At 41.3% G+C, this 25,889-nt stretch overlaps 1 protein-coding gene across 1 annotated transcript in view; it reads left to right on the forward strand.

Annotated features, from left to right (window-relative positions):
- LOC140504140 (calmodulin-binding transcription activator 1-like) overlaps positions 1 to 25,889 on the forward strand; it is a 1,000,289-nt gene that overhangs the window by 567,812 nt on the left and 406,588 nt on the right. The window contains exon 4 of the mRNA XM_072608745.1: positions 6,215 to 6,286. Within this exon, the coding sequence (XP_072464846.1) occupies positions 6,215 to 6,286 (72 nt within the window). The remainder of the gene's footprint in view (positions 1 to 6,214; positions 6,287 to 25,889) is intronic.

Here is a 25,889-nt window from a genome sequence, read left to right on the forward strand (position 1 = left end):
CTCACTCTCAGTAGGGTTGCAGATGGAAATTTCCAAGGAAGTAGTCTCTGAATAAATGAGATTTAGGACAAGGGCTTTTTATATTTTTCTTAATCTCACAAGTGGAACAGTGGATAGAGTGCTGGGCCTGGAGTCAGGAAGACCTGAGTTCAAATCTGATCTGACACTTACTAACTGTGTGACCCTGGGCAAGTCACTTAACTTTGTTTTGCCTCAGTTTCCTCATCTGTAAAAAATATGAACAAAGAAGGAAATGGAAAACTGCCCTAGTATTTTTGCCAAGAAAAACCCAAATGGGGTCACTAAGAGTCAGACATGACTGAAAAGTGACTGAACAACAATAATCCTAACGGAGTCCTGGGCATATCGGCTTCTAAACAAATATTTGTCTATCATCATCATCATCATCAGAATAATAATATTTTAGCTAATTTAGCTAACAGTTATATAGTGCTTACTATGTGCTAGGCACTGTGTACTTTACAATTATCACCTCCTCTGATCTTCACAATCACCTTAGGAGATAGGTACTATTATTATTTCCATTTTGCAGATGAGGAAACTGAGGCAAACAGAAGTGAAGTGATTTTCCCAGGGTCACACAGCTAGCAAGCGTCTGAGGTCAAATTTGAACTCCTGTCCCCAGGCTAGGTGCTCTCTCCACTGTACCACCTAGCTGTAGATTCATATTCTTAGACCTCACTTCCAGAATGGGTATGTGCCTTGCTGAAAGTGATTTTAAAAACCATCCAGAGCTATAACTTTGGTAGAGCCTCTGGAGCTTTGTCCTGGGGCACCCAATTGCATTGGACACTGACCATGCTTAGCAAGAATAATAAGGTAAAATAAGAAGTTGCCATCTTCCTAAGCAGACATACGCAGCTACATCCCAGCTGACTTCCTCCCCATCCTGGCCTCATCAGTTTGCCTCATCAATGGCAGTTTCTGGTGCCCCAGAATCTATTTGCCCCCCAGCATTTGGGGGTACTTGTCTCTGGTCTTTAGATTGCTAAGTAAAGGTCTGTAATCAGCCACTTTTGTTTTTATCTCAGGAGAAAGAAATGGCAAAGAGTGAAGAGGGAAGAGGGATATGACGAGATACTTGTGAGAGGGAATCATGGCAAATGTCTTAAAAGGCTTAATAAATAGTAGGAAATGGAGGATGCCGAGTGGGCTCTTTCTTTTTCTTCCAGAATAACTTGACAAATGTCCATTTTAGACAATTTATGATCCCTTGGATTTTGCTCAATAGGACGCTAGAAATAATGAGATTACCAATGAGAGCATGCAAATTCCAGAGGCAAACAGCTGATTATGACTGGGGGCCAGCATTGTTCATCCATCTTGGCCCTGCACTTAGAGGAAATGAACAAGCATGAATCTCCTTTGGTAAGAGGGAGTAAGTTATGAAGGCACCCATACGCTATATTGAAAATCCAGGAAGTCAGCAAAGAATATTGCCTTCTTAATAATAAATACATTTCGGGGGCAGGAATTGCAGGGGAATCGTTTAAATTAATTTCAGCTTTGTTTGTTTGGTTTGTACGGAGCCTCAAGTCCCAGCTGATAGCAGTCTGTAAAAGTTCTAACATATTGGAAATCTGATTTTCTTACCGCTGAAATCCCTGAGCCCAAAATGATTTCTCTTTCAACCTCGCTAATCAGACAGGCAGGGTTACAATTGACTCCTCTAACCAAATCACATTTAGACTTTTTTTTCTTTTGCTGGGGAAGGGGGAGGACATAAATAATATTTAATCAAACTTCTAAATCTAAAACCAATGGGCAGTTACTTCTGGAGACTTAGGAAAGTTGAGGACAAATGCCATACAATTAAAACCCAGGGAGAGGGGGGAGGGAGTGCAATCTGGAAAAATGTGCCTGGGCATTTGGTATTGCCTGGCCAATGTTGGGGTTATTAGAATAGTCTCACTATTAAGAGACTAGAGCTTGGAACAGCTAAGGACCTTAGCATATCACTGAGGGGCAGCTCCATCCACAGACAGGGCTCAAGAATGGCTAAAAATCTGTCCGTCTAACCCCTTTCTAGGGGACAGCTGAGTGGCTCAGTGGATAGAGTTCTGGGCCTGGAGTCAAGAAGACTTATTTTCCTAAGTTCAAATCTGGCCTCAGACATTTATTAGCTGCATGAGTCTAGGCAAGTCACTTCACCCTCTTTGCCGAAGTTTCCTCATCTGTACAATGAGCAAGAGAAGGAAATGGCAGACTGCTCCAGTAATCTTGGTCAAGACAACTCCAAATGGGGTCACAAAGAGTCAGACATGACTGAGCAACAGCAAACAAAACCACTTTTTAAGCCTCTGATGATACGTGACTGTGTAATCCATCCCAACTTATTTCTTGAGTATAATTTTCTCTCCTCCAACAAGACTAGAAACTCCCTGAGAGCAGAGATTGCCTGATCAATGTCTTCTTATTCTAGATAAATCCTCACCCTCTCCACCCACCTACAGTGTCCAGAAGAGTACACAGTAGATTCTCAGTAAGAAGAGTCAGTATAAATTAATGATGAGAAAAAGAACTTTGGAAGTGGTAAAATCTCCCAGATCTGTAGTTCTTATACTAGGGTCTGTGAATTTTTATATTTTTGCTCTTAATGTCTAGTTACCTTATGTACTTTAAAACATTATTTTGAGAAGGGATTATGTCATGCACACTCACACACACACACAGATTAAAAACCTCTATACTAGATAAAGATGAAATAATAGTGAGAGGGGCAATGTCATATCTGTGATGACATAAAGCAGGAGGACTTCTAGAGCAGATGCTTTCCCTTCACTGGTATAGATCAGCAACCTGTCTGTAATAATGTATAATCTTAGGTGATGGCTCAGGTCCCTGAGAAATTAGGAAGACAGTGTGGCATTTTGGGAATCAATCCATCAATCAATAAACATTTTAAAGTGCCTACTATGTGCCAGGCACTGGGTCTGAAGTCAGAGGAAATGGCTTCGAGCCATGCTTTTCATTCACTAAATATTCATCTTGGGCCAAGTTACAACTTCCCCAAGTCTTACTTTCCTCTGCTGCAAAATGAAGCATTTGGTCTCTGAGGTTCTTTCTAGTCTGCAGGGGCTAGCTTCTTAAATTTTCTGTATAGTATTCACGCTTCGGAAATTATTAAATACTACAAATTAGGGTTGTATTTATCATTGTGATGATTGTCTAGCCTTTAAGAAATGAGAGAAAAACTATTTATAACACAGATCAGATGTAGATGTATGTTGTGCATACATCCCACCCCATCCCCAGCCATTTTGGCTTGTAGCTCTGAATCTCTGATCCCATGTCTTACTCAGGGTCACATAGCCAGGATCTGTCAGATGCAGGGCTTAATAGAAGCAGTAACAATAAAAAGGTCAATGAGCAGACCAAAACTTATTATCTAGGCTATCTTTCAAGGCAGACCCCTTGAGAAGCAGCACCTTTTCCTTTACCCAAACAGCTCAAGACAGATTCACATTCAACATCAAAGTGCCTGTGCTGAACTAAACTCTGGGAGCACAAAGATGAAAAGGGAGAAATAAATCCCTGCCCTCAAGAAGGTGATATTCAACTAGGGGAAAGAAGGATGTGGCATTTATCAGAAGTGTAATACAAGGTAGCATTGTCACAGGAGTAAAGTGGATATGCAGACAAGGTGAGGTTGGGGTAGGAACTGGACCTTTGATTTCATAGGTATAGGGAACACATACCTGGATGAATAAATTCCCTCTACCTATCCTAGAATGCTAAGGGGTTATGTGACTTACCCATGGTCACACAGCCAGTATGTGTCAGAGATGAGAATTAGGGTTGGATCTTCCTGGCTCTGAGAGCAACTTTCTGTCCATCACCCATGGGGCAGCCTCTAGAGTGGAGAGAACATAGACTCAAGGTCCCATCTCTGACACCATCTGTGTGGCATTAGTCCAGTCTCTTGACTTTGGGGGCCTCAGTTTCCCACCTGTGAAGTGAGAGGAGGTGGACTAGATGAATCCCTAAGTTTCCTTCCATTTCTATCTCCTATGATGTTGTAGGATCAGAGAAGTTTACTGTTCTAGCCAAGATGGTCTAAGAAAATTTGAGAAGCTAGAAGGTCACTTTTAGGTAGAGAGCTCAAGGAAAATTTCCTGCAGACAGCAGAGCCTGGCCTGAACCTTTGATCCTAAAAGGCAAAGATGAAGAGGGAGCTCATTCCAGGTATGGGGGCATGATGACCTGTTCAAAGGTTTGGAAGTGAGAACTGACTTCAGAGTTGGAAAAACAGAATTATGACTTAGGAGAAGAATAAACTTTGCAGTCACAACTCATCCATGCTTCTCTGTTGATAGGGAAGTAAGGAGTCCCTGCACACTCCCATCTCATGAAGTGCCATCCAATTCTGAGATCCTCAGACAATCCCAGCAGGTCATGTTGTGTCCTGAGCTAAAACTTGCCCTAAAATTCTGTCCACCACTGTTAGTGAGATACAGTTTTGAAAGGTGGTTATTTGGGGGGGAGCCCTTCCTCCAGAGCTCCCTCCACCAACATTGAGTCACCTGAACTTTCACGAGATGGAAGGATCCTAAAAGGTACCAGTGAGGGGGAGGTGCATTCAAACCAACGGGGTTGCCTGATCTTCAAATGCTCAGTGATGGGAAATGCTTGCAGAGAATGTTCAATCCACACAAGAGAAGTAGACTTATGACTGAATGAGAAAAAGCTTTCATATTTCTGTGACTGTTATTCGCCATATGAATTCCTTCCAAAGGATAGAGTAGTGGGCTCCCACTCACTTAAGGTCTTCTGGAGGAAAGGAATTGTTTCTGTTTTCTCTTCTTTGTTTCCACAGCATGAAGCCCAGGGGTGGGCACGTAGTAGGAGCTTAACATTTAATGGAACGAGATGGAATAAAATGGAACTGGGGGAAGGGGGAAAGCATTGCTTTGCCAAGTCAATTTACATCTATTAAGCACCTACTATGTACTGGGCACGGTGCTGGCTCTACACGGAAAGGCAAAAGACAATCCCTACTCTCAAGGAGCTCACAATCTAATAGACTGTCAGAGGTTGCATATTGTATGTTCTACTTCTCTCCCTGTCTTGTAATTTATAAAGAATTCATAGCTTTAGAGCTGGAAGCGACCTTAGGGGACATCTAGTCTAGCATCTTTGTTTTCAGATGAGAAAACTGAGGCCCAGAGATATTTAGTATCTTGCCTGAGGTCACACAGCTAGCACTTGGCTGAAATAGAATTAGAACTCAGTCTCTCTGACTGTAAATCCAGTGTTCTCTCAAATACCTAAATAACATGAAAACTGCCAACCAAAACACAATCAGATAAACATGTAAAATGGTGGGAGAGGGGGAAGAAATGTTCCTCAGTTCCTGCTTCCCCAATCCTCGGCCTTTTACAAGGAAGGCCAAAAAGAGTCAAGGGTCTCAAGTTAGAAGGAACCTCAGTAGCCATATAGTCCAAAGAAAAGCAAATGAGAAATTCTTCTACAAGATAGGCAAGCAGACAAGTGTTTACCCCAGCCTATACTTGGAGGCCTCCAATGAATAGGAATGCACCAAATTTAACAGACATTATCTAGGCAAATACAGTGATTTTATACTTTGTCCTCATCCAGGTCAATCTGAAATTCCACCCCGTTCTGCCCTGTTTTCCTTCCTTTCCTTTCCTTTCTTTTCTTTCTTCTAAAATATACATATATATCTATATGTATATGAGTATGTATTTCTATTCAATGTGTATATATTTCCAGGTGTGTTGATTTCACTCTACATTGCCTCATATATGTCCTTCTGTATTTTCTTGTACGTTTCATATTTCTTGTTTTTTACAACCCCATAAGATTCCATTACATTAACATAGCACAATTTATTGAGCCATTCTCCAATTGTTCAATGTACAGTTTGTTTCCAATTTCTTGCTTTTGGAAATCAAGCGGCTATGAACATTTTGTACAGATAGGTCTATTTTTAAAATATATATATATGTATGTTTTGGGGATAGAGTAAAAACTCTGGAATCTTTGGGTTGAAAAGTATGATCAGTTTTGTCTTTCTTACTGCATATCTCTCTCCAAAATGTTTGTACCAGCCTGCAGTTCCACCAACAGTGTATTAGTGTGCCTGTTTCACCACCCTGTCTTGTGAATTCCTTCATTTCTTCAATTCTCCCTTTATCTGACTGAATGATCTTTTTTTCCCTCTCTCCCCTAGTGCTTGTACGGCTGTTATGTTCATTCCTCCATCATCCCCACCTTCCACCGGAGGTGCTACTGGCTCCTTCAGGTAGGTGGCTGGGTTTCTCCTTCTGTCTCTGGGGTTTGGAAGGTACCTGGCTTCAGGAAGCCTGTAGAGATAAAATGGATGGGGAACTTTGTGGAAGGTTGTCACATGAGGATGCTTTGATTGGCTTTGAAAGATTCAAGTGTGGTTTAGTTGATTTTCTCTAGGTGTCATTAGTGGGATCGAGGCCAACTTAACTTGGTTGCTGTTTCCCCAATGAATATTCCTGGAAGAGAATGAGGCTCTTCAAACATTTTCCCACAATTTGGTGCTTTGCATATGTTCACCAAGAGAAAAGGGGACTCCACATGTCCCATGTCATTGAAATTCCATAGCAGATGGAGAAATCCTGGCTTTTTGAACCAACTGCCCCTTTGAACCTCATTCTCCACCTGGGAAGAATTCCAACAGGAATCCACTATTAGATGGTCACTTGAGCAAGGCAGTTTCTATAGTTTTAAAGTCTTGGCTTCATCTTCTCTATTGTGTCCCTTATGGGGTCTTCTTGATTTGAGTACGTCAGTTGGAATTGGGATGAAGGGCTTGGCCCAATTTGTGTCTGTATTTTTTCAAGATTGATGAGGATAGACTATTGATAGATAGGTCCTGTGTGTATCTAACTATGTTCTAGATTGTTGGTGACAGAGGGCTAGCCACTAAGAGAATCTAAGTATCTTCCTCTGGGAATGTTGCAATGGGTCCTAAATATGTCTGCCTATCTAATATTGTTTGAAATTGGTTGTGGGATGGGTGGGATTTGGCTCTGGGTATATCTATACATATTTCAAAAAGTTCAGAATGAAGAACTTTCCTGGGGACATGTGTGTAAAGTTTATAGATTGTTTGGGATGGAGAGAAAATTTGGGGGAGTCTCTACTGTGCTACTTTGAGACCTGAGAGTATCTGTACATAGCCAAGATTGTTTGAGATGGGAAGTGGTGTCCTGGGCATCTGCACATGTCCTAGATTGCCTATGAAGGGTGTTTGGGCTCTGGGCATGTGTCCATATTTCAGCATGTTTGAGGGTTAAATCCTGGGAGTGTCTGTGCATATCTTGTTTGTGTGATAAAGGGATGGGATGGTGCCTGTTGTGCCTATAAATATCCAGTACTGTTTGGAATAGAGAGCAGGACCTTCAGTATGACTGTATGCTTCCTAGATTGTTTGGGATACAGGGATAGTCCCCAAATGCAACATCTTGATATCTTCTTGTCAGTTGGCTGGATTCCTTCCATCTCCATGTTCAATGGAACATTGACAGAGATTTCTGTGTGTGTGTGCCAGACAACTGAGATAATCTATGTGTGCCCTCAGGTTTCCATCGCTTGTACTGGTTTCTCTATAAAAGATCATCCTTGAGTCTGTTTTGCATTTTGAGACCCTGACCCTTCACTTCATTCTCTTGACCTTCCCCTCTCTACCTTCATGACTTTATTCAGACCTCCCTATCCATGAACCACTGGCCTCTTTTTGTTTTGACTTAACTAAATATGAGTTGTATTTTGGAGGGGAGTCATTTTCAGTTCATATACTACCTCCTTTCCAAGGCTTTCCCTGATCTTCCCAACCATGAAGTCTTCCCCACTAAATTACCTCATCTTTACTTTGTATATTTAATTTTTATCTATATAGTTTGTATTTTCTTATTAACTATTCATAACAGCTGGCATTAATAAAATACCTTAAGTTTTATAAAATGCTTACATATGTTATCTCATTTGATCCTATGAAATAGGTGCTATCATCACCCTCATTGTTTCAGAATACAATATACTTGTACAGTAGCAAAAATTTGGAGCTAGAAGGGACCTTAGAAGCTGTTAAGTTCCATATCATTTCATAGATAAGAAAACTTAGACATAGAGTAGTTAAGTGATGTACTCAGTGTTGCTTATAGCTACTAAGTGTCTGAGGCAGGATTTGAACCCATCTTCCTGACTCTAAGGTCTGTAACCTGTTCACCAAGCCATATGTACATATTTCAGCCCACTCACTAATCCCCACAGATTGAAAACTCATCAGGGGAAGGGGTTAGTTACTTTTATTTTAGTTTTCTATCTCTAATGCCTGGAACTATTCCTGGCACATAGTAGGTGATTAATAAATGGTTGATTGCCTAGTTAATTCACAGTTGCCCTGAGCTGATTCACCAGAGACATGATTTCTTCACCTTAGAAAATTCTATTGAGCTGGAATTTCAGGGGGAGGAGCGTGACAGCACCTGGACAGATGGACAGACAGCCAACCACTGCTATTTTAGCACTCAGAGATCAAACAGGAGAAATGAGTTACAACCGAATCGCCCCAGGAAAGGTGTTTTGGAATAACTCCCCACAAGCCAGAACCATTCTATTGTGAAATCCAAGACTTAGCCCATCTTAGGGAGATGGGGGGCGGGGGGGAGTGGGGAGCAGATTTCGGAGCTGAGCTATTTCCAGAATTCCCAGGGATAGAACTCAGCCCCTGACACTCAGATAGAGCCATCACAGAGGTTCCCTTGCCTCCACCAAACCCCACAAAGCTTCCATCCTCCCTGGTGCTTTCAATTCCCGCCAGAGTTCCCAAACATAATTGTCAGTGGTTCAACAAGTTCATTAGCTAATTTTGTCTATAACTGTTCGAAGACAAGCTGAATCATGGGTAGGTATCATTTCCCCAACTCCTAGGGTAACCCCTATCCTCAGTTGCCCAAAATCCTTTACCCTTTGAAGTTACAATAGTATTTATTAACTGGTTCTCTAACTACTCATCTGATTTCCACCTGAAAGGTGCTCTGTGTGTGTGTATGTATTCATAAGAAAATATTGGTCTCTGGCTTGTCTGGGAAGGGCTTGTTTTTATATTTGTTGTTGTTTTCTGATGCTGCAGATGGAGGGTTTGTATCTCCATCTAGATCCCGTCCTCACTATTCCACGTTTCTGCCAATCCCAGAACTATATTGGTTTTGAAGAGGTGTTTTACACTCTATTAGGGGAAATATGACATGTATAGATAGAAGTATACCCAAAATAAATGAAAAATAGTACAAAGCAATTTCAAGTATGTGTTAACAAGGCAAGATGACATGCTCCCATCTGCTTTTCCAGGCTTAGTAACTTCCCTTCACACTTTTTCATTGCATAGAAATTGGCCTATTCCCTGTACACAACATTTGTCTCCTGCCTTAGATCCCTTGCAGAGATTGTTCCTTGTAGCTCTCCCTTCTCATCTCTGCCTCAGCAAATCCCTAGCTTCTCTCAAAACACAACTCAGGTTTTGCCACCTGCATGAGACATTTTCAGATTCTCTTTCTCCCCCGACCACTCAGTTATTAGCATTCCCTCTTGAAATCACTTTTTATTACTGTCTCTTTATCTGTCTATTTATCATACACACATGCACACACATGCATACCTATAATTCAAAGTGATTTCAACTGGAGGGGTATGACATGCAAAGCGGATAAATTAATGAAAAGTATATGTGTGTATGTCTACGTTTTTTGTTTACTTATCTGCTTACATGCATATATATGTATATATGTGTAACATATATGTACTTATGTGAATATACTTATGTATATGCATGGATATGCACATGCACACATATACACATGTGTGCATATATGTATATACCTGTACACACATGTATACACACACTTTTTGTTTACTTATCTCCTTGCATGTCATAGCCCTCCAGTAGATTGTAAGCCACTGGAGGGTAGGGACTAAATGGTATGGTAGGAAGAGTGCTAGATTTTACAATCAAAGGAACTCAGTGCACATCTTAACTCTGTCCATCACTACCTGAATGGTCTTGGGCAAACCATGTGATTTCTCTAGGTCATATATGTAAATTGATAGGGTTGGAATTGATAACCTCTTGGACCCCTTCCAGCTCAAAATGTATGATCCGATGATACTATGACTGTCATGGTTTGGTCTTTGTCTCTCTAGCCTCTAGCATTGTGATAAAAACTAGACCTTTGATTTTGCTGGAATAGAGAACTCTCAGGGAATGAAACTCCCTGTACCAATGCAAGTTGGCACCTTCTCTATATGAAATCAAAGAACTGTCTAGAGCACTGATAAGGAAATGACTTCCACAAGATGACAGGGCTAGCATCGAATCTAGGGTCTTCTTGGCATGTTGATTGACTTTTATCTACTATACCATGATGACTCTCACCTTGTGCATGGTAGGTGCTTGTTGAATTGAATTGAATTCCAGAGGGCCATAGGATCCTATCAAGCTTAGAAGGGACCTCAGAGATCATCAACTCATTAGATAATGGGATTTTGGTTCATAGGTCTAGAACTGGAGGGGACCATAGAGGTCATCGAGGCCAATCTCCTTACTTTACAGATTAGTTTTAATGGAATGTGGTATTGTGGAAAGAATGATAGACTTCTGACCAAACTTGGGCTCAATTTTAGCCTGACTAAAATGAGAAGATTGGACTAGAAAACTCCTTCAAGTTTCTTCTAGCTGGAAATTTCACATCTTTTTTCTCGTCCTGGTTTCCCTCATTGGCCATGAGTCTGTTATCTCCAACCTTTCCCCTCATTGTCTTGAATTCAAATTTGACTTTTCTTTGCTTGATTCCCATTTCCTTCTATACCTTGGTCAGAGACACTCTAGGTTTCTTGTTGGCATTTTCTCCTTCTCTTCCAATTGCCCCCCAATTTCCTTTCCCCCTCATCTTTTTAGCATCTTTTCACTCCCTCCTCAAATCCCCAGCTTCTACTTGCCAGACCCCACTCTTTCTAGTGCCCTGCGTCTTATTCCAGTTAAATTATGATTCCTTCTTCCTGCTGCTCAAATTCTTGTGGCTTTTAATGGCTCTCCTCACTTCACTGGCTTCCTTGTGTTTCTAATTCCATCAGACTTGCTTTCCTGAGGTGTGTGTTCGTCCTTCGTTGCCCAAAGAAGACCATGCCATCAGAGAAATAATGACATGACTTGCACTTGACTTTGTTTTGAGGGAGGGAGGGCTGTGCAGGTCACTAGCCTCACTTCTCCTCCAGAGCCATCTGAATCCAGTGACCTGATATTCCTCAGGATGACTGGAGATGACCCAGGATGAAGCAGTTGGGGTTAAGTGACTTGCTCAAGGTCACATAGGTAGCAAGTGTCAAGTGTCTGAGGTGAGATTTGAACTCAGGTCCTCCTGACTCCTGCACTGGTCCTCTATGCACTGCACCACCTAGCTGCCCTTTCCTGAGGTAGGTTCGCATTGTTGTGGCATCCAAGCTATACTGAATGAGTACCTTTAACTCTCTCATCACTTGAGCCCACCTCACTCTGACTCCCCCTTCATTCTTTCTTGATTATCAAACATTTATTTTTTTCCTCCCTCCATCCTCTCCTCCTCCACACATATACAGAAAAGGAAAAAAATTGTTATAGCAAATATGCATTATCAAACAAAACAGATTATCATAATAGCCATACCAAAAATTGTGTGTCTTGTTATGCATCACCTCTCTGTCAGGAGGTGGGTAGAATTGGTCCTCTGGAATTATGGTTGGTCATTACACTGATCAGAGTTCCTAAGTCATTCAAATTTGTATTCCTTTACAATATTGTTGTCACTGTATAAATTATTCTTCTGGTACTGCTCACTTCACTCTGCATCAGTTCATATAAAGTCTTCCCAGGTTCTTCTTAACCCATCCCCTTCAACATTTCTTAGAACAATAGTATTTTAATACATTCATATGTATTTTCCTGTATTTATAATTTGTTCACTCATTTCAGTCAGTCAACAAACATATATTAAATGCCCACTATGTGCCAGGTATTGTGCTAAGTCTTGAGGATACAAGAAATGCAAGACAGTCCTGTCCTTAAGAAGACCACAATCTAATGATTTATGGGTACCTCCACCACAAAAAGAGCTACTATAACTATTTTTGTACACATGGTCCCTTTTCCTCTTCCTTTGATCCCTTTGGGGTATGGGCTATCACCATCATTGTTGTTGTTAAGTTAGGAAGGGTTTGTATGGCCAAGTCAAAGGGTATGCACAGATTAGTAACTTTGGGGGCACCATTCCAAATTGCTTTCCAGGATGTGTCTTTTCCTTCTGGTTGCATTTCTCAGGCTGGGCAAGGAGGAGAAGCAGGACACCCCCTCTGTTGCTGTTTGGATGTTCCAATTCCTCCTGCTTCCATGATTCAGAGTTCTCTGGATTTGTTCCCTACCAGCTGTCTTGGAAGGCAAAATCCTCCCAAAGGCCAGCATCACAGGATACAACTTCTGGTTAGTTAGCATGAGGTCCCTTTCTTTTTCTCTAACCAGTTGTGGTAGGGGAAGGTTTGTAACTTCCCCACTCGCATCCCCCAACCCTACCCCAACACTTGTATATATACTTTTCCCAAGCATCACTCTTCTTTCCGCAAATCAGCCCACTCATTCCTAGCAGCTGTGGATTAGGAGATAGAAGCTACAAGAATAGACCCATTTACTTCCTCTTTAGTGCAGAACTTGGGAGGCAGAAATTAATTAATCAACAAGCATTTATTAAGCACTGACTATATACCAAGCCTTAGGATACAAGGAAAAGGAGGAAAAGGCTATGGCCTCAAGGAACTCACATTCTAATAGAAAAAAAATAATATATACTTATCTAGTTGTAGACAAGATATATGCTGAGCAAACACAAGGTAACCTTAGAGCAGAAGGCACTGGCTAAGATAACTGGTAGAGACTTCCTGCAGAAGATGGCATTTGAGCTGATTCTCAGAGGAAGCCAGAAATTCCAAGAGGCACCAGTGAGGAGGGAGAGCATTCCAGGCATGGGGGACAGCACCCTCTGGGAGAAATAGAGAAGCCATTCTGGATGGACCACAGAGTACATGGAAGGGAGCAAAATGTAAGAATATCAGAATAATCCTAAGGGAGCAGATTGCCAAGTGCTTTATATGTTAAACCAATGATTTTATATTTGCTCCTAGAGGCAATAGGGAGTCATTGAAGTTTTTTGAACAGGGCAGTGACATAAAGCACAAATCTGTGCTTTAGGAAAATCACTGGCAGCTGTGTAGAGAGTATGGATTGGAGTAGGGAGAGACTTGGGGCAAAGAGACCATTTAGGGGGCTGTTGAAATATTTGGAGAATATTGTGATTTGAAGAAGAGATGATAAAAATCTGAACTAGGGTGGTGATGTGTGAGTGTAGATGGTGGGAAGTAGAGGAGAGAGATGTGGTGATAGGAATGATGAGATTTAGCAAATAATTGGTGAGGAAGAGTGAGGAGGTGAATGTGATATCAAGATTGTGAGTCTGGGTGACTGGGAGGATTGGGGCTTTTAGAAAAGGGGTAAATTTGGAGTGAAAGATGATGAATTTAGTTTTGGAAAAGAAAGGAAGGCAAGAAAGAAAGAAGGATGGAAGGAAAAAAGGAAAAGAGGAAGGAGGGAAGGAAAGAAAAGGAAGGAGGGCAGGAAGGAAACAAGGAAGGAAAGAAAGAAGGAAGGAAGGAAGAAAGGAAGGAAGGAAGGAAGGAAGGAAGGAAGGAAGGAAGGAAGGAAAGAAGGAAGGAACGAATGAACGAATGAACGAAGGAACGAAGGAAGGAAGGAAGAAAGGAAGGAAGGAAGGAAAGGCTTACTGTGTTCCAAACACAGTACTAAGTGCTGAGATAAAAGTAAAATCAAGGAATTTGATGCTTTTAGTCTCACACTCCAATGGGGGAGGCAACATATAAAAAAAGTTCAGTTGCAGGGTAGATGGAAAAATCTAGAAGTCCTCAAGGTCTTGAGGCTGGGTGAATGGTAAGATTCAGGAGTCCAGGGCAGATGGTAAGAGCTAGTGGACCTTCTGAGTTTGACATACTTAGGAATCATCTGATTTGAAATGTCTTTTAGAACAACTTGTGATAGAGATCAGGAGCTCAAAAGAGAGGCTAGCGCAGGGATAAATAGACCTGGGAATCAAATGCATCAGGACAATAATTGAATCCATGGGAAGTGATGAACTTCCCCAAGGGAGATAGCATAGAGAAAAAATATAAATGAGCCCAAGTCAGATTCTTGGGGGATACTCATAGAGAGTGTGTATGACATAGATAAAGTTCCAGCAAAGAAGACGGAGAAGGAGTGGCCAGATAAGTAGGAGGAAAACCACCTACTCTCCTTCTGCAAAAGAAAGCAGTATCACGAACACCTAGACAAAACAATGAGAGGGTCAGATGCTGCTGTTTGTTAGGAGGCTAATTACTGCCCATAAGCGATGACCACATGGTCAGGTTCATTTTTAGGATACTAAATAGCTGTGAGATGATGGCTATGATGAAAATGGGCAGGTATTTGTCTCTGACACCTTAGATTATGAAAAGGCTGCCTACTAAATGAGAATTCATTTTGGGGAGAAATGAAAAACAAATTAGCCTGGTAACCACAATGATATCTGAGGTGTGATACACCTCTCACATTCAGACTAGATTTCTTAAGAATCCTCGGAGGGCTTCAGGGGGATAATTGATTGGCACGAAGACACATGAGTCAGAAATTCAGCCATTCTTCTTGGGCCATTCAACTCAATTAAATTCAGCATGGAGTTATGCAGAAGGTGTCAGGGTAAAATCCAGATGTGTTGAAATCTGCCCTCTGTAACTTACTACTTATGTGACCTTGGACCACCACCACCACTACCAACATTACTACTACTACTACTACTACTACTACTACTACTACTACTACTACTACTACTACTACTACTACTACTAGCAGCAGCAGCTAACATTTATATGGTACCTGCTATGTCCCAAGTACTAAGCTAAGCACTTTAGAATCATTATGTTGTTTGATCCCCACAACAACCCTGGGAGATGAGTGTTAAATCATCTTTGAGTCTCACATTCATTATAAGTAAGTTTTTGAAGGATCTAGATTAGATAGATGGTCCTTAAGACTCCCTCCAGCTCTAAATCATTGGTTTAATGATCATTGTGAAGGTTTTGATTTTTCTGAACAAGCATTTCTTCAGCACTTTCAAGTTGTCCCAGCCACTGGCCAAGGTACAGAGGGTACAAAGACATAATAAAAGCAGCTTCTGTTCTCAGTGAGCTTTTATTCTATCTAAATCATAAAATGTTCATTAAGCAGTAGAACAGAAATCTGTTGAGGGCAGAAATGTGTTGTTTCAGTCCCTATGTCTCCCCGTAACCTAAAATAATGCCTGGAAAACAATAGGAACATAATAAATGCTTGTTGGTTGATTGATTGGTTGACTGAGCAAGATGACCTCTAGGGAACCAAGTAGTTTGCAAGAGAGCCAAAGATTCTGGCGGCTTTCACCTTCAGGCACCCAGACCAAGGACTGATGCTTAGACATTACAGTATCTCAGGCTCAGACTATCAAAATCCTGAAATAACAGATGGCATGCTGAAAAGAGCTCTGGATTTGGTGTAAAGACAGCTTACATTCCTGTCTCTGCCCTACTAGCTCTGTGGCCTTGAGCAAAGCACTTCACCCTTCCTGACCCTCAGTTTTCTCATCTTTAAAATGGGGTATGAGGGACATCAGCCTAGATGATGTCTAAGGTCTCTTCCAGCTCTAATGCTTTGTGAGCAAAGCCATGGGGCTAAGGGTTCTGGATAGAAAATGAGTCTGAGTTTATTTGATACATAAAGTTTCAAAGTCATCTTGTTCTCAGTGGAGGGCACTGCCGCACTCTCTCCCTACTGCTGATAAATATTTTAATAGGATACATACATAGAAGAGATTTAGGAAGCAGAACTAAGGGTGTGGGAGCTGGTGTGGCCAGAGGGCAAGAGTTACTCCTTTGCTTCTGTAAGTGCTGCCAAGAGCCACATGGGAACCTTCTAGTAGAGTATTTAGAGCTGGGAAGGCTGACAAAATCATAGGATGTGAAACTGAGAATGACCTCAGAGACCCATGACTTCAACTCCTTCATTTTGCAAATAAGGAAACTGAGGCCCCAAAAGGGTAGTATCTTGCCCAAGCTCATATAAATTCCAGGTCTAGGACTTAAGTGCAAGTCTTCTGACTCCAAAATCATTGTCCTTTCTACTTGACCCCTTGGAGATATCTTGAGAATATGCAGGTGCCATATTGGTAGTCATGACTTTGGAGCCCAAAAGGCCTGGATGTGAAGCATGCCTCTGACACTTTCTAGTTGGGTGACCAAGAGTAAGTCATCTATTTCTCTGAATCTCAAGTTCTGCTTGGAGTCCCTACCTCCCAAGGCTGTTGTAGGCTCAGCTGAGATAATGGGTATGGAGGAAAAAACAAACTTAAAAGTGCTATGAAAATGTCAGGACTTGACAAGTGCTATATTTATGATTTTTATTCTGATTAGGACCCTCTTGACCAAGTCCTGTGAGACAGAACATTGAGTTGCTGGTACTTGAGTGTGTTTGTAGCTCCCTCAAAAAGCCACATGTCAGGAGAGGTATATGAGGTGATCACTACTTTTTCTACTTTCCCACTGAAGGTAGACATGTCACCTTCCATCTGGTTTCACCTGGAAGGTTGCCTACCTGGCTTTTTTGAAGACATCCCTTACTCCTTCATGTATACATGGAGACAGATCCCTTTCCTTACATGAGTCCTACAATATCATCAGACCCCACCTCTAGTACTGAGTTTAGTTAAGGGATCCATATTTTAAGAAGGATATTGACAAACTAGAGCCTATCACAGAAAATCATTCAGGATAGCAAGGGAATAAATACAGTGTTGACAAAGACACTGGATCATAGCTTTACAATTACTTGGAAAAGACCTCAGAGGTCATAGTCCAACCCCATCCCTCATTTTGGAGGATAAACATGGGACTGAAGTACCTTGCTGAAAGTCACATAGAGAATCAAGAACTGGAAAGAACCTCTGAAGCGTTCCAGTCCAATTCCATAGAATTATAATTATTATTAATGGTAATACTGTAGCATTTTAAGATTTGCTAAACACTTAACATAGATATTAAAACTCTTTTGATTCTCACAACAGCCCTGGAAGGTATGTGCTACTATTATTTCATTTTACAGATGAGCAAACTGAGTCTAAGAGAGGTGAAATGGCTTGCTGGGGATGCAAGAGCCAGTAAGTATTGAAGGCAGGAAACAAACAGGTTTTCTTGATTCCAAGTCCAGGTCTCTATCTACTAACTTACCTAGCTGCCTATACCTTCACCATATTACATGTGGGGGAAAAAGCCCAGAGGGTTGAAATGATTTGTCTGAGCTTGGAGGTAGCTGGTGGCACAGTGGATAGAGCACTGGGCGTGGAGTCAAGATAGACCTGATTTCAAATCCAGCTTGAGATGCTTACTACCTGTACAACCATGGGTAAAATATAACAGCACCTAGCTCCCAGGGTTGTTGTGAGGGGAGACTACATTTTATGTGTGAGATAACATTTTAAAAAGCAATTAACACAGTGCCTGGCACAGAGTAGGCGCCACATAAATAAATATTTATTTCTTTCCCTCTCTCCCTGAGCTTATGCTAGCAAGTTGATGGGCAAGGCAATTTTTTTAACCTGGTTCCTTGACTGCAAGACCAAGACACCTTCCACTGAACCACGAGCCTTCTCACAAAATAATAATGATATTAGCTGATGTTTACGTAACACTTTAAGGTTTGCAAAGAACTCTGCATGATTTTTTCCCATTTCATCTTAACAGTCTTTTGAAGTATTTAGTACAGCTCCCCTCCACTCATCTTTGAAGATTCAGTATGGCATGGGGGTTGGACTTGGAAATGAGGTCTGGGTTCAAATTTTGTTCCTGCTAAGCTGTGATTACTCTCTGATAAACATAAGTCCTTTAACGTCTCTGAATCTCTGGCAGTTCTATACAGTTATATTTAGACTGGTGAGGAAAAAGAAAGAGAGAGAAATAGAAGGATAGGTCAATGGATGGATAAATAAAAGAATAGGTAGATGGATTGAGATGGATTGAAGGATAAATGGATAGATAGAAGGATTGATGATAAATGGATAGATAGAAAGAAGTATGGATGGGTAGATAAATGGAAGGATATATGGATGGATGATGGATGGATGGATGGATAGCTAGATAGAGGCAGATGAATGATTGGATGAATGGATAGATAGATAGAAGGATGGATGAATAAATAAACAGAATAAAATAAAATAGAATCAATGGATAGAGATAGATGGATTGAAGGATGGATGGATAGATAAAAAGATAGATAGATAAAAGGATGGATAATAGATAAATAGTTGGATGGATAATGACCTGAGTTCAAATCCTGCCTCAAGCATTTGTTAGATGTGTGACCTTCAGCAAATCATTTAATCTTTCTGCCTTATCTTTCTCATCTCTAAAATGGAGATTGTTATAGTACCCACCTCCCAGGCTTGTTGTGAAGATAAAATGAGATAATATTTAGTAAGTGCTTTGCAAATCTTCAAGCTCTATATGAATATTAGCCATTACTATTGTTATTAGGAAACTCTCAGATAAAGGAACTGCCTCTGTCAATGCTGGTGGACACTTCTACAACCTCTAGTGTAGTGAGTTGCCTAGAGAAGCTTCATCTCAAATCATTACCTTAGCTTTCAACGTCCTTGGCACGCAGAAAGGTATCAGGTAAACCAGCCCTTCTTTCTTTAACATATTTTCATGACCCATCCCTTCCCTGTACACAAATGTGCACACACACATCTAAAGTACATTATATTCTTCCAGGGTCAATCAAAGGTACACACATGCACACATACATGTATGTATGCATATACTATTTTGAGTATATAAACATATGTATAATAATTCTTTTTTCTCTTTCTGACCTCAGGAGCTCACACGCACACAAACATACTTAGACACACACCTATGCTCACACATACATGCACAAAGCATGGAAACATGCATACAAACATATACATACTTGCCCTTCCCAGGCTTCCTAATAGATTCAGTACTACTTATTTAAAAACAGATTCTGCTTTTCCTTAGCAGTTTCCCTTCCATGTTTGCTCTCCAAAGTGCTTAGGGAAGGGCTTTCTTGGAAGATTAAGGGATAGTTTGAGAAACAGTACTGTTGGGCAGCTCTCTGACTCATCTAGCTTCAATTCCTGAGAAAATTCTAGAGCAAATCATTCAAAAACTGGTTGGTGAATACCTCAAATGGGAAGCAGTGATTGCAAAGAGCCAGCCTGACTTTATCAAGCACAGGTCATGCCAAATTAAACTCGTTTCTTTCTATGGCAGGAATACCACCCTGGAATCAGCTGGCTGCAACTTGGTGTTCCATCTTTTAGTCCAACCCCTTCTTTCAACAGATGAGGAAACTGAGGCCCAGAGAAGAAAAATTAATTTCCCAAAGACAAAGAGGCAATAAGTGACAGAGACAAGATTTGAACCCATGTGTTCTGACTCTAGGTGGGCAGGTAGGTGATCCAGTGGATATAGTACCAGGCCTGAAGTCAGGAAGACTCATCTTCTTGGGTTCAAGTCTGATCCCAGACACTTAGTAGCTATGTGATCTTGAGCAAGTCACTTCACCCTGTTTGCCTCAGTTTCCTCATCTATAAAATGAGCTGGAGAAGGATAGTATCTTTGCCAAGAAAACCCTAAATGGAATCATAAAGAGTTCAACATGACTGAAATGACTGAGCAACAACTTCTGACTAACTCTTTCCACTGGACTGCACTGTCTTTTTATGAAGAGAGATGCCTCTACTGACCTATGTGCATGTGTGTGTGTGTGGGGGGGGTATGTGTGTGTGTTTTCATCTCTCCTCACAAAAGAAAGCACCTTGCCATAAGAATCAGGGTCTTTGTCTTGATCTTAATCTCTCAGCTCTGGGTATCAGGGGGAGCAAAAGGGAAGGGTATGATCCACTGGAGGGGCTGCTGGTTTGAAGGGAGGTACCCATATATTTCCAAGAGATGTCCTCCTCAGTGGTACTTAGCTAGATAAGCAGCAGGAGGTTGTGGATGGCAAGATGAACACTGCTTAACCAATGAAAATCAGAGCAAACATGCTTGTTCCATCTTCCTGGTCATTTCCTCCCCAAGCAAGTCCAGCAGTTTCCGCCTAACAAATGTTTTCAGCATTACTGTTTGCCCAGGAGATACAGTCCCTGGTTATTTTGAGGAAAACTGCCTTGTTATTATAAAACAGCCCAGAATAGATGTGATAGCAGCCGCCTGTACCTCCTGAAATTGCTGGCCATTAAACAGTTCACTTAGAACCATATCTTCCTGTCTCCCCGCTCCCCTCTTCTCTTCTCCTCCTTTTCTTGACTCCATTCTCCCTCCTTCTCTCCATCTCTCAAACACCAAAAAATAGGACAAAGCAAGTAGCCTTAGTAGGGGAAGACTGCTTTCTGCAAATTGCCAAAATTCATGGATATAATGAATGTGGAAATGTAGCATTGCCCCCTAGGCTGAGCTGTGGTTTTAAATTGATGTTTTCAGACCTGCAAGCAAGCCTGAGGAAGTGACCATCTACCCCATGCCTGGGCCTGCCTGACGCCTACTCAGTCTATTTGTTTCCAGTTCTTTGGCTAGTCTCCTTGAGTTAACTTGTTAGATTCATTTTCTGATAAAATGACTGAAAGATTCGGAAACATTTCCTTCTATCCACTCTCCAAGGTTCTGATTGTAACTTCATTCCAGACTCATCATTGGCCAAGCCCAGACAGGGATTCTTAACACACGCGCTCTTTCTGTGTCTCTGTCTCTCTGTTTCTGTCTTTCTGTCTGTCTCTCTGTCTCTCTGTCATTGTGTGTGTGTGTGATGGATCCTCCTTTGGCAATCCAATAAAGCCCCCTCTCAGAAAGTCTTGTTAGGTAATTGAAAGGAAATGTTAAATTTTAGAGGTTAGTGAAAATAAACATATAATTTTTTTCCCATCCAACTTCATGGACCTACTGAAATCTATCCGTAATTAAGAGCTCCTGTCCTAAAGGCTTGACTGAACTTCGAATTTTGCTTGTGGACAGGATAGAACCATCATTCCAAGACAGGGGAAGACTGTGATTTCAAGGATACTGGAAAGTCTCCAAACCAGCCCTGTCCTTCCCCCAATGAAAATACTCTCCCCTATGGTTACTGATGTCTGAAATTCTAAGAGAATTATCCATTTTTGTTCTGATAAAGTACAATTACCCCATGGAAGGTATATCATCTTCAACCATTGGGACCCATTTACCCTTCAGGGTAGAAGAATAACTAGCATTTCAATGGTACTTCAAAGTTTGCAAAATGTAGTCCATATATTATCCCATTTGGTCCTCACAACAACTCTGGGAGGTAGGTAGGGACTATTATTATCATCAATTTGAAGATGAAGAAACCCAGGCTGAAAGAAGTTGACTTGCCCAGAGGCAAGTGCTAATATTATCCCCATTTTACAAATGGGGCAACTAAGACAGAGGTTAAGGGACCTATGACTTATGGGTCAGAAAGCTAGTAAGTATCTGAGGCAGATGTGAACTCAATTTTTCCCGACTCCAAATCTATCACTCTGCCTCCTACCTGCCTGCAGAAGAATTTATCTACATCCTTCCCTGAGAAAGGATAGAGTGAGACAATGGTTATGAAGGACTTTAGAGAACCTAAAACACTTTGTGGATAGTATTGATATGGTTATCATCATTATAAAATTAATGATTAACAACTTGTATTTTAGGGAGAAGACAAATAGTTCAGATACCTTTGTGTTGGGTAAGATAGAAATAGGGTGGTCCTGAATAGGAAAAAGGATGCAGAAAAGAGAGGTTGGATGTTCTAATTTCTCAGTCTTACTGTAGGCCTAGGTGTGAAACTAGTATGCGAATTCATGGGCTCCGGACTGCTAGTCTGTTTGGCCAGTGTTATTTAACAAAGAAACCATTATTTTCTGCCATACGCAGTGTGCATATATCATCATAGATACTTTGGAGGCAGAAAGAAGGTTACAATCAATGCTATCTGCTCTAGCATATACTGTTAGAGGAATGTCTTGTAGGCTGAGCCATTACTAAGGCAGGATAGATGGGGCTTTGACTCAGGGTGTCAAAATTTAGAGGGTGCTGGCAGCATTTGAAACATCTGGATAAAGTAGTTAGAAAGAATAAAGGATGAAACTATAGTTTGGGGGGAGGTAGCCAACCCAGCCCTCCAATCCCATAGAGCATCTCTAGCAGCAGCTTTAAAGTTTCTTCTTTCTGTAGAGTATTGCTCTTAGATGCTGAGGTTTTGTTTATGTTTTGCTCATATATACCCACGTATGTGCATGTGGTCTCCCTCAGTAGAAATCATGCTACTAGAGGGAAGGGGCTTTTCTCTAGCAGCTGGCATGAGGCCTAGCACATAATAAACTCTTCATCAATGGTTGTCAATCAGTTGATGACTTCTTGCTGCTTATTTCCAGGATGGTTTTATTCTGCTGTCTTATGGTCAAAAATTGCTGGTCTGTAGAGAGCCATCTCACACTCACTCAGCCCCATGGTGCATTCGGTAGCCTGGGAAGCTGACTCCTTTGCACCTGAACCCTTTCAATGCGAAGGCACATTTTAAAATGGCAACAAGTCCAGGAAAGTCAATGGAGAGCCCTCTGGCTTGCCATTGTGGGAGATCTCCAAAGGGCATATTTCAGAGGAAGCGGTAGAGTAGGGGAGAGATATCATCACCCAGAAATGCCAAAAGGCCACTGACACTGAGAATTCTCCACTAACAAGGCCCATTTCAGCCCAGACTGCTCTAAGACACCACTGGGATCACTCTTTGAAGATGCAAAACCAAACCTTCCCTCATTCAGAATTTCAAAGGAAAGTCAGTTTGAAGACTTGAATCCCCTATTATTTCAAGATAGCACCACCCTTTGACTTTGGAGGGCCCCTTGTAGCTTTGTGGAATCATGAATGTCAAACCCCAATATCATAAAGAATTTTTCCATCACCATCCCAATATCCACCAGTTCACAAAATATAAGAGAATCCTCTTTGTTGTCATTTAGTTAAATAAGGAAACCAGCACCGCTGAGAACTTGCCTCAAGTCTGAATGAATGCCACCAGGGGTCCTTGTCCTACCCCTGGCTAGTACTCCCATTTTAATGAACCTGAAAGGTGACCATCAGCTGCCAGGCAGGGCTTATTTGTATATTCCTCTGGAATGGGGCTAGAGTTTGTCAGGGAATGAGTTGAAGTAAATATTTATTAAATACCTACTCTGTGCCCAGAAACTGTGTTAAGCACAAATATCTGATTTGATCTTCATGAGATCTTTGTGAAGGAGGTGCTATTATTATTCTCTCCCCCCATTTTATTGTTGAAGATACTGAGGCAAACCGTGGTTTAGTGGATAGAGCACCAGGCCTGAGGCAGGAAGACTTGAGTCCAAATCTAGCCTCAGACACTTATTAGTTGTGTGATCCTGGGCAAGTCACTTAACTCAGTTTCCTCATTTGTAAAATGAGCTGGGGAAGGAAATGGCAAATCACTCCAGTGTTTTGGGGGTCACAGTGAGTAGGACATGAATGAAATTGAAACAACTACCTTCCTAACTCCATGCCCATCACTCTGTGCACTATGGTGCCACCTAGCTGCCTCTGGCATGGGAAATGAAAAGCCTTGATCTGAATTTGATTCAAGCACCTAGAAAAAATTACCACCCTTAGGGAGCTTATTCTACAAGGAGGAGGAGACTGTGATAAATGCATGAGTAAATTTAGCACGAGGAAAATTGAAGCAGGAGAAAGTCCTAACAACTAGGGGATCAGGAGAAGCTCCCCTGGGGGAGGTTTGAAACTTGAGTTGAATCTTGAAGAGTGGCCAGGATTCTGTGAGAAGAAGATGAAGGAGAGGAGGGAGTGCTTTCCAGGAGCAGAAGATAGTGTGAGCAAATGCATGGAGGGGGGAAATTCAGGGAAGTGTTTAGGTCACAGCTTTTTAGCTAAAATGTAGATTTCTCCTCAACCTCAGAGGATAGAACTAGGTTCCACACAGGTGGAAGATGCAGAGATGAATCTAGACTTGATATCAGGAAAGATCCCAAGGAGAGCCGGCCCAAAGCCCAAAGCAGGGTGAGCTGTCTCTATTGAGGTGGATATCTCCTCATCAGGGATAAAGCAGAGGGGATCTTTGGCCAGGTTCATGTTGGACTGGGGTCCCTTCCAACTTGAAAATTCTGTTACTCTAATTGTGAAAGAGTATGAATCAAACAAGATTAAAATGCAATTGAAAAATATTTGACAGTGTACAAAAATATTTATAGCAACTCTCTTTGTGGTGTCCAAGAACTGGAAATCAAGGGGATGCCCTTCAATTGGGGAATGGCAGAGCACGTTGTGATCTATGAATGCATTGGAATACTATTGTGCTATAAGAAATGATGAACAGGAAGACTTCAGAGAAGCCTGGAAGGACTTATATGAACTGATGCTGAGTGAAAGCAGCAGAACCAGGAGATCATTGTACACAATAACAACCACAGGGTGCAAGGAATTCACAGCAATGCAAGGACCTAAAACATTCCCAAAGGACTCTTGAGGCAAAAAGTCATCCACATCCAGAGGAAGAACTATGGAATTGAAACTCAGAATGAAGCAGACTATTTTCTCTTGTGTTATGTTTTGTTTTGTTTGGGTTTTTCTCATGGTTTCATTCATTTTAATTCTTCTATGCAACATGACTGATGTGAAAATGTGCATAATAAGAATGTATGTGTAGAACCCATATAAGGTTGCATGCCATCTCAGGGAGAGAGGGGGAAAGGAGGGGAAGAAAATCTAAGACTTATGGAAATGATTGTAGAAAACTGAAAACAAATTAATTTTAAAAAAGAAAAATATTTGACTAAAATTAAAATACAACAGAGCATAGATAAAGTTAACACATGGTTTTCTAAGTCAATATGCAGCCCAGAGGGACCTTTCTGTACAGTTTAATGGTCCCCCTCCATTTCTATTTGAGTTTGGCACCCCCACTACTCTAGGGAAGCCTGAGTTTGCTCAGTTCTCCACACTCATCTTCATAGTTTTTTCCTAGTTGCTTCTCTTGCTTTCTTTTCTACCTGAGGAGAGGAAGGTAAGTAGATCTAGCACCCAAAAGTTTATAAAACTGGTGAAGACAAACTGTGTCCCTACTAGAAGGGATCGAGGGGTTCAGTGGAAATATTAACAGGAGCTTGGTTCAAATCCCACTTCTGATACTTATTACTCGTGTGACCTGAGGGATGAATGATAATAACACAATTAACATTTATATAGTGTTTTATGAGGTAAGTATATTTTACAGATGAGGAAACTGAGGCTCACAGTGTTGAAGACATTTGTCCAGAGTCGCATAGCCAGTATCTGAGGCAGGATTTGGACTCCCATCTTTATAAGTCCAAGGTTAGTCCTGTCCAATGCACCACTTGGCTGCATCTTCACACTATTAAAAGGAAGGGTATATACAGTTTGGTCTCTTCTTTAGCTCTGTGTCTATGATCCCATGAAATTCTATAAATGGAGAGAGGGCTCTCTTACTTACTCCAGCCATGGAGATAGAGGCTGCAGCCCCCTCTCCCTATCTGTGCCCTACACAAGTAGGATTATAGAATATAAAGCAGTAATGGATCTTAGAGATAATTTAGTCCAACCACTGAGGCCCAGAGAGGGGAAGGGACTTGCTTGGGTCATACTGCCAGTTGAGGGTCTGA

The sequence above is a fragment of the Notamacropus eugenii genome, chromosome 5 (assembly GCF_028372415.1).
Source record: "Notamacropus eugenii isolate mMacEug1 chromosome 5, mMacEug1.pri_v2, whole genome shotgun sequence".
NCBI classification, from domain to species: domain Eukaryota; kingdom Metazoa; phylum Chordata; class Mammalia; order Diprotodontia; family Macropodidae; genus Notamacropus; species Notamacropus eugenii.